The sequence below is a fragment of the Salvelinus fontinalis genome, chromosome 33, assembly GCF_029448725.1.
Source record: "Salvelinus fontinalis isolate EN_2023a chromosome 33, ASM2944872v1, whole genome shotgun sequence".
Taxonomy (NCBI): Eukaryota; Metazoa; Chordata; class Actinopteri; order Salmoniformes; family Salmonidae; genus Salvelinus; species Salvelinus fontinalis.
The window spans coordinates 7857745-7867744 of record NC_074697.1 but is presented as its reverse complement, the minus strand read 5'-3'; the positions used below and the strand labels follow the sequence as shown (position 1 = coordinate 7867744).

General features: G+C 43.8%; 1 protein-coding gene across 1 annotated transcript in view; it reads left to right on the top strand.

Moving 5' to 3' along the window:
• LOC129831704 (cGMP-dependent 3',5'-cyclic phosphodiesterase-like) overlaps nt 1–10000 on the top strand; it is a 266102-nt gene that overhangs the window by 207910 nt on the left and 48192 nt on the right. The window contains exons 3-4 of the mRNA XM_055895082.1: nt 5607–5696; nt 8348–8436. Of these exons, the coding sequence (XP_055751057.1) occupies nt 5607–5696; nt 8348–8436 (179 nt within the window). The remainder of the gene's footprint in view (nt 1–5606; nt 5697–8347; nt 8437–10000) is intronic.

Below are 10000 nucleotides of genomic sequence, written 5' to 3'. Positions count from 1 at the left end.
GTTTCTATTGTCTGGTAGCTGCTCTAGGTTTTCACGTTTCTATTGTCTGGTAGCTGCTCTATTGCATCATTCCTCATCATGAAGCTGCTATAGTAACGCCCCCACGCACGCATGTTCACTCTCAGAGCTAAACTCTCAGAGCTTTGGGTAATCTGACTAACTAAAATGGCAGTATTTGATCTCTGACTTCTGGTGCATTGTGGAACAAAATAAAATCCAGTTTAAAAATACTATAATTTATGGAAATATTCAGCTTCCTACCTTTCCCCCCAACACACACACACACACACACACACACACACACACACACACACACACACACACACACACACACACACACACACACACACACACACGTGCGTGCATTTCATAGTTAGTCTACGTCTGTTGTTTACGAGGCATGTAATGAATAAAATGTGATTTGATTTGATCTACTGTAAACTCTGAGGATGATATCTAGAACCTAAAAGGGTTCTTCAGCTGTCCCCATAGAAGAACCCTTGACAGAACCCTTTTTGGTTCTAGGTAGAAACCTTTTGGTTCCAGATGGAACCCTTTACACAGAGGGTTCTACATGGAACCTAAACGAATTCTACATGGAACCAAAAATGGTTCTCCTATTGTGACAGAATAGGGAAGCTGAAGAGTGAATTTCAGATAGTGGAATTAGTGTGTTGTTATCGTTAGGTCAGAGTAATGATTGGAGCGGGTGTTCTGAGCCTCAGGGCCAGCTGGATGAGTGGACTCTTGTTTCCCCTGTTCCCTTCCTCTCCCTCTCTCCCTTCTCCTCTCTCAACTTCCCTCTCTCCTCTACCTCCCCTCTCTAATCCCTCCCCCCTTCTTCCTATCCCTGCAGTTCACCTCTCCTCTTCCTTATCGCTCTTATCTCCTTCTCTCCCCTTCCTTATCTCTCTCTCCCCTTCCTTATCTATCTCTCTCTCTGTGCAGACCCTGTTGCCCTCTTACTGAGCTATAGTAATCATGCTGAGTGCTCTGACATTTGAAGGGCGCCAGTGATCAGATCAATTAAACACAACATCTCTTTCTCCTCCCCACTCTCTCTCTTTCTCCTCCCCGCTCTCTCTCTTTCTCCTCCCCACTATCTCTCTTTCTCCTCCCCACTATCTCTCTTTCTCCTCCCCACTATCTCTCTTTCTCCTCCCCACTCTCTCTCTTTCTCCTCCCCACTCTCTCTCTTTCTCCTCCCCACTATCTCCCTTTCTCCTCCCCACTATCTCTCTTTCTCCTCCCCGCTCTCTCTCTTTCTCCTCCCCGCTCTCTCTCTTTCTCCTCCCCACTCTCTCTCTTTCTCCTCCCCACTCTCTCTCTTTCTCCTCCCCACTCTCTCTCTTTCTCCTCCCCACTCTCTCTCTTTCTCCTCCCCACTCTCTCTCTTTCTCCTCCCCACTCTCTCTCTTTCTCCTCCCCACTCTCTCCCTTTCTCCTCCCCACTCTCTCTCTTTCTCCTCCCCACTCTCTCTCTTTCTCCTCCCCACTCTCTCTCTTTCTCCTCCCCACTCTCTCTCTTTCTCCTCCCCACTCTCTCTCTTTCTCCTCCCCACTCTCTCTCTTTCTCCTCCCCACTCTCTCTCTTTCTCTCTCTTTCTCCTCCCCACTCTCTCCCATTATCTCTCTTTCTCCTCCCCACTCTCTCTCTTTCTCTCTCTTTCTCCTCCCCACTCTCTCTCTTTCTCCTCCCCACTCTCTCTAATTCTCTCTCTTTCTCCTCCCCACTCTCTCTCTTTATCTCTCTTTCTCCTCCCCACTCTCTCTTGTTCTCCTCCCCACTCTCTCTCTTTCTCCTCTCCACTCTCTCTCTTTCTCTGTCTTTCTCCTCCCCACTCTCTCTCATTATCTCTCTTTCTCCTCCCCACTCTCTCTCATTATCTCTCTTTCTCCTCCCCACTCTCTCTCTTTCTCTCTCTTTCTCCTCCCCACTCTCTCTAATTCTCTCTCTTTCTCCTCCCCACTCTCTCTAATTCTCTCTCTTTCTCCTCCCGCTCTCTCTAATTCTCTCGCTTTCTCCTCCCCACTCTCTCTCTTTCTCCTCCCCACTCTCTCTCTAATTCTCTCGCTTTCTCCTCCCCACTCTCTCTCTTTCTCCTCCCCACTCTCTCTCTCATTCTCTCTCTTTCTCCTCCCTACTCTCTCCCTTTCTCCTCCCCACTCTCTCTCTTTCTCCTCCCACTCTCTCTCTTTCTCCTCCCCACTCTCTCTCTTTCTCCTCCCCACTCTCTCTCTTTCTCTCTCTTTCTCCTCCCCACTCTCTCCCATTATCTCTCTTTCTCCTCCCCACTCTCTCTCTTTCTCTCTCTTTCTCCTCCCCACTCTCTCTCTTTCTCTCTCTTTCTCCTCCCCACTCTCTCTCTTTCTCCTCCCCACTCTTTCTAATTCTCTCTCTTTCTCCTCCCCACTCTCCCTCTTTCTCGCTCTTTCTCCTCCCCACTCTCTCTCGTTCTCCTCCCCACTCTCTCTCTTTCTCCTCCCCACTCTCTCTCTTTCTCTGTCTTTCTCCTCCCCACTCTCTCTCATTATCTCTTTTTCTCCTCCCCACTCTCTCTCATTATCTCTCTTTCTCCTCCCCACTCTCTCTCTTTCTCTCTCTTTCTCCTCCCCACTCTCTCTAATTCTCTCTCTTTCTCCTCCCCACTCTCTCTAATTCTCTCTCTTTCTCCTCCCCGCTCTCTCTAATTCTCTCGCTTTCTCCTCCCCACTCTCTCTCTTTCTCCTCCCCACTCTCTCTCTCATTCTCTCTCTTTCTCCTCCCCACTCTCTCTCTCTTTCTCCTCCCCACTCTCTCTAATTCTTTCTCTTTCTCCTCCCCACTCTCTCTCATTCTCTCTCTTTCTCCACCCCACTCTCTCTCGTTCTCTCTCTTTCTCCTCCCCACTCTCTCTCTTTCTCCTCCTGACTCTCGCTCATTCTCCTCCCCACTCTCTCTCGTTCTCTCTCTTTCTCCTCCCCACTCTCTCTCCTTCTCCTCCCCACTCTCTCTAATTCTCTCTTTCTCCTCCCCACTCTCTCTAATTCTCTCTCTTTCTCCTCCCCACTCTCTCTAATTCTCTCTCTTTCTCCACCCCACTCTCATTCTTTTTATTGATATTTGTCTTTCTTCCTCTCTTTTCCTGACCCGTTCTCTCTATTTTGACAGAATAATAATAAGTATCTCTACTGTCTAATCAGGCTGTAGAGCATGACCCCCAGGACTGTAGAACTAAATGTATCTATTCACCTCTATACTGCACCAGATAAGAGTTACAATAATTTATCTCTTCAGCCCAGCCCCTCTCCCGAAAACCCCAGCTCCTCTCCCTAAAACCCCAGCCCCTCCCTAAAACTCTAGTCCCTCTCCCTAAAACTTCAGTATCGCTCCCTAAAATCCCAGCCCTTCTCCCTAAAACTCCAGCCCCTCTCCCTAAAACTCTACTCCCTATCCCTAAAACCCCAGCCCCTCCCCGTAAAACGCCAGCACCTCTCCATAAACTCCAGCCTCTCTCCCTAAAACTCTACTCCCTATCCCTAAAATCCCAGCCCCTCCCCATAAAACGCCAGCACCTCTCCATAAAACCCCAGCCCCTCTCACTAAAACCCCAGCCCCTCTCCCTAAAACTCTAGTCCCTCTCCTAAAAACCCCAGCCCCTCTCTCTAAAACCCATCCCCTCTCTCTAAAACCCAGCCCCTCTCCTAAAACTCTAGTCCTGCTCCCTAAAACCCCAGCCCCTCTCCTAAAACTCGAGTCCCTCTCCCAAAAAACCCAGCCCCTCTCCCTAAAACCCCAGCCCTCTCCCTAAAACTCTAGTCCCCCTCTCTAAAACTCCAGTCCCTCTCCCTAAAACTCCAGTCCCTCTCCCTAAAACTCCAGTCCCTCTCCCTAAAACTCCAGTCTCTCTCCCTAAAACTCCAGTCTCTCTCCCTAAAACCCCAGTCTCTCTCCCAAAAACTCCAGTCCCTCTCCCTAAAACCCCAGTCTCTCTCCCAAAAACTCCAGTCCCTCTCCCTAAAACTCTAGCCCCTCTCCCTAAAACCCCAGCCCCTCTCCCTAAAACTCTAGTCCCTCTCTCTAAAGCATGATACAGCCTGATGGAGGTCAGGGTGGGAAACAAACACAGAAATCCCCAAATCCCATTGGTTTGCAGATTTATGGGAGGTGATTGATTCCTCCTGGTCATTCTCCAGCCAATCACACACCCGCTGTGTATGTGTGTGTGTGTGTGTGTGTGTGTGTGTGTGTGTGTGTGTGTGTGTGTGTGTGTGTGTGTGTGTGTGTGTGTGTGTGTGTGTGTGTGTGTGTGTGTGTGTGTGTGTGTGTGTGTGTGTGTGTGTGTGTGTGTGTGTGCGTGTGTGAGTTCATCAGTTTTGCCAATACATATGGCTGTCACACTGGCTGTCTTTACATGACACTGTCCTTTGTTGCCTCATATAAAGTGTGTATTGTCTTTGTTGCCTCATATAAAGTGTGTATTGTCTTTGTTGCCTCATATAAAGTGCGTATTGTCTTTGTTCCCTCATATAAAGTGTATATTGTCTTTGTTGCCTCATATAAAGTGTGTATTGTCTTTGTTGCCTCATATAAAGTGTGTATTGTCTTTGTTCCCTCATATAAAGTGTGTATTGTCTTTGTTGCCTCATATAAAGTGTGTATTGTCTTTGTTCCCTCATATAAAGTGTGTATTGTCTTTGTTGCCTCATATAAAGTGTGTATTGTCTTTGTTGCCTCATATAAAGTGTGTATTGTCTTTGTTGCCTCATATAAAGTGTGTATTGTCTTTGTTCCCTCATATAAAGTGTGTATTGTCTTTGTTGCCTCATATAAAGTGTGTATTGTCTTTGTTCCCTCATATAAAGTGTGTATTGTCTTTGTTGCCTCATATAAAGTGTGTATTGTCTTTGTTGCCTCATATAAAGTGTGTATTGTCTTTGTTCCCTCATATAAAGTGTGTATTGTCTTTGTTGCCTCATATAAAGTGTGTATTGTCTTTGTTGCCTCATATAAAGTGTGTATTGTCTTTGTTCCCTCATATAAAGTGTGTATTGTCTTTGTTCCCTCATATAAAGTGTGTATTGTCTTTGTTGCCTCATATAAAGTGTGTATTGTCTTTGTTCCCTCATATAAAGTGTGTATTGTCTTTGTTGCCTCATATAAAGTGTGTATTGTCTTTGTTCCCTCATATAAAGTGTGTATTGTCTTTGTTGCCTCATATAAAGTGTGTATTGTCTTTGTTGCCTCATATAAAGTGTGTATTGTCTTTGTTGCCTCATATAAAGTGTGTATTGTCTTTGTTCCCTCATATAAAGTGTGTATTGTCTTTGTTGCCTCATATAAAGTGTGTATTGTCTTTGTTGCCTCATATAAAGTGTGTATTGTCTTTGTTGCCTCATATAAAGTGTGTATTGTCTTTGTTCCCTCATATAAAGTGTGTATTGTCTTTGTTGCCTCATATAAAGTGTGTATTGTCTTTGTGCCTCATATAAAGTGTGTATTGTCTTTGTTGCCTCATATAAAGTGTGTATTGTCTTTGTTGCCTCATATAAAGTGTGTATTGTCTTTGTTCCCTCTTATTAGCTGTATGGTGTCTTGTCATAAAGCTGTTTCTGTTTCCTCCCAGGATGCTTTACTGCGGCTGGCAGCAGTTGTTGACGTTCGCTCACTCCGAGATGCTCTCAGAGAGACCGTACAGGGGCTACTGCCCAGCGTGGTACGTACACACAGGGCTGCTGGGTAGTGTAGTTTTGGGAGGGGTCAAGCAGCCATTCCTCAAAACTGCACCAGGGTGTTGTCATTTATATATAGGTGTGTATGATAAGTATGAGTGCCAGGGGCGGAGCTAGGGTCAGAGGAGGCGGGTCTTTCTCCAGGGGCCCTTCTGACCAAAAATGTAACAAAATGAACAGCTGATATGGCCTGTCAATAATACACATTAGTCATCATCTCTATGGGTGTTAATAGTTAACAGTTAGTTGGTTAACCGCTGAATTTTGTGAAATTAAATTGCTGAGTGTGTTATTTTGTTTGATCGTCATGTAGGCCTATTTTACGCTGTTTGTCACACACACACACACACCACACAGAGCCGAGTTTGAGCTGAATATCCATCAAGCTCTCACAGTCTCACGTCAGAATTAGATTATCACCTAGATTTACACCTCTGTAACATGAAACCCCTCGTATTAGTTGCGCTTTTTTCCCACTAATTGCATTTTGGAAAATGTTTGAAAATGTAGTTTTACATTGGCTGCTTCATTGCAGTTAGCTATTTGCATGTTCAGTAATGGCCGATAGCCTCTTGGCTGTGAGACAATTGTAAAAATTAATGATGTGCTTTATTTATTTCAGAATAATTTTCTCTAAAAAATATGTGTTTTTATTTTGGTACTGAATTAATTAGGCTGTTAGTAAGATAACAAAAGTAGTTCTAAACTAATGAACTGACAAAATAAACAAATAAATGAATAATCAATTTGAAAACCTGGTTCCTGCCAGTAGCAGCCCCCAGTATCAGTCCAGGGTGGCCCTCAGGGGGATATTGCATCAGACACAGCTGTTCTGTACATTACTTTATCAAATAAGCAACACCCGCACAAACACATTTCAGTATTTAATTAAATCATATTATATATCATATTATTATTAACACATTTTGCCGTGTTTTATAATATTAAATGTTTTTTATTTGATTTTTGGTAAGATACATGGCATTCTGACAGTATTCACACCCCTTCCCTTCTTCCACATTTTGTTATGTTACAGCCTCATTCTAAAATGGATAGAATTTTAGGTTTTTAGACATTTTTGCTAATTTATAAAAAATAAAAAATAAATGAAACTTCATGTTTACATAAGTATTCAGACCTTTTACTTAGTACTTTGTTGAAGCACCTTTGACAGCAATTACAGCCTCGATGTCACGTTCTGACCATAGTTCTTTTGTGTTTTCTTTGTTTTAGTGTTGGTCAGGACGTGAGCTGAGTGGGCATTCTATGTTGTGTGTCTAGTTTTCCTGTTTCTGTGTTTGGCCTGATATGGTTCTCAATCAGAGGCAGGTGTTTGTCATTGTCTCTGATTGGGAACCATATTTAGGTAGCCTGTTTTGTCTTTTGGTTTGTGGGTGTTTGTCTTCCGTGTCAGTGTTTGTCGCCACACGGTACTGTTTCGTTTGTTCACTTCGTTTATTGTTTTGTTCCAGTGTTCAGTTTTGTTTATTAAAAAGACATGAACACTTACCACGCCGCACCTTGGTCCGATCCTTTTACCACCACATACGATCGTTACACTCGAGTCTCGATTCTGACTAGTCTCCCAGTCCCTGCCGCTGAAAAACATCCCCACAGCATCATGCTGCCACCACCATGCCTCACCGTAGAGATGGTGCCAGGTTTCCTCCAGATGTGACGCTCAGCATTCAGGCCAAAAAGTTCAATCTTGGTTTCATCAGACGAAGGTCTCATGCTCTGAGTCCTTTAGGTGCCTTTTGGCAAACTCCAAGCAGGCTGTCATGTGCCTTTTGCTGAGGAGTGGCTTCCGTCTGGCCTTTCTACCATAAAGGCCTGATTGGTGGAGTGCTGCAGAGGTGATTGTCCTTCTGGAAGTTTCTCCCATCTCCACAAAGGAACTCTAGAGCTCTTCAGAGTGACAATCGGGTTCTTGGTGACCACCTCCCGGGCGGCCAGCTCTAGGAAGAGTCTTGGTGGTTCTAAACTTCTTCCATTTAAGAATGATGGAGGCCACTGTGTTCTTGGGCACATTCAATGCTGCAGCAATGTTTTTGGTACCCTTCCCCAGATCTGTGCCTCGACACAATCCTGTCTTGAAGCTCTACGGAAAAATCCTTTGACTTCATGTCTTGGTTTTCGCTCTGACATGCACTGTCAACTGTGGGACCTTATATAGACAGCTGTGTGCCTTTCCAAATCATGTCCAATCAATTGAATTTACCACAGGTGGACTTCGATCAAGTTATAGAATCATCTCAAGGATGATCAATGGAAACAGGATGCACCTGAGCTCAATTTCAAACCTCATAGCAGGGTCTGAATACTTATGTAAATAAGGTATTTCTATTTTTACTTTTAATACATTTGCAAAAATTTCTAAAAACCTGTTTTCACTTTGTCATTATGGGGTATTATGTGTAGATTGATGAGGAAGACATTTAATTTATTCCACTTTAGAATAAGGCTGTAACATAACAAAATGTGGAAAAAGTCAAGAGGTCTGAATACTTTATGAATGCACTGTATACAATTTAATCTGCATTAATATTGGGGGGATCGACCCACGACCTCACCCCCCCCCCCCCCCCCCCCCCCCCACGCTAGCTCTACTCCTGATGTGTGTGTTATCTTACAGGAGTGTGTGTGTGTGTACGTGCTGGAGGGAGACTCCAGGCTGCAGTGTGATGGCCCAAGCCATGAGCTGCCAAAGGAGGGGAAGATCAGGTATGAAACCCTCAGTGTGTGAGTCCCTGTAGTATGAAACCCTCAGTGTGTGAGTCCATGTGGTATGAAACCCTCAGTGTGTGAGTCCCTGTGGTATGAAACCCTCAGTGTGTGTGAGTCCCTGTGGTATGAAACCCTCAGTGTGTGAGTCCATGTGGCATGAAACCCTCAGTGTGTGAGTCCATGTGGTATGAAACCCTCAGTGTGTGAGTCCCTGTAGTATGAAACCCTCTGTGTGTGAGTCCCTGTGGTATGAAACCCTCTGTGTGTGAGTCCATGTGGTATGAAACCCTCAGTGTGTGAGTCCATGTGGTATGAAACCCTCTGTGTGTGAGTCCTTGCGTAAAATATATATTTTTGGTAAATGTCAGATTAGACAGAATATTATCTGCACTTACTTTGTTCAAAGGACTGATAAAAAAATATACCACCTCTTTCTCTTTCTGTGTCTCTCTCTCTCAATTAAATTTAAGGGGCTTCATTGGCATGGGAAACATATGTTAGCATTGTCAAAGCAAGTGAAATAGATAATAAACAAGAGTGAAATAAACTCATATTATGTCTATACACAGTATTGTAATGATGTGCAAACAGTTAAAGTACAAAAGGGAAAATAAATAAACATAAATATAGGTTGTATTTACAATGGTTTTTGTTCTTCACTGGTTGCCCTTTTCTTGTGGCAACAGGTCACAAATCTTGCTGCTGTGATGTCACACTGTGGTATTTCACACAGTAGATATGGGAGTTTATCAAAATTGGCTTTGTTTTGGAATTCTTTGTGGATCTGTGTAATCTGAGGGAAATATGTGTCTCTAATATGGTCATACATTTGGCAGGAGGTTAGGAAGTGCAACTCAGTTTCCACCTCATTTTGTGGGCAGTGTGCATATCAGCGGCCTTTCTCAATAGCAAGGCTATGCTCACTGAGTCTGTACAAGGTCAAAGCTTTCCTTAAGTTTAGGTCAGTAACGGTGGTTAGGTATTCTGCCACTGTGTACTCTCTGTTTAGGGACAAATAGCATTTTAGTATGCTCTGTTTATTTGTAAATTATTTCCAATGTGTCAAGTAAATATATTTTTTGTTTTCTCATGATTTGATTGAGTCTAATTGTGTTGCCGTCCTGGGGCTCTGTGGAGTCTGTTTGTGTTTGTCAACAGAGGCCCAGGACCAGCTTGCTTAGGGGACTCTTCTCCAGGTTCATCTCTCTGTAGGTGATGGCTTTGTTATGGAAGGTTTGGGAATCGCTTCCTTTTAGGTGGTTGTAGAATTGAACGTCTCTTTTCTGGATTTTGATAATTAGTGGATATCGGCCAAATTCCGCTCTGCGTGCATTATTTGGTGTTTTACATTGTACACAGAGGATATTTTTGCCGAATTATGCATCCAGAGTCTCAATTAGTTTTTTGTCCCATTTTTTTAATTCTTGTTTGGTGACCCCAGACCTCACAACCATAAAGGGCAATGGGTTCTATAACTGATTCAAGTATTTTTAGCCAGATCCTAAATTGTATTTCAAATTGTAGGCTCCTTTTGTATGTCGAATTTTATGTTCCTTTTGAT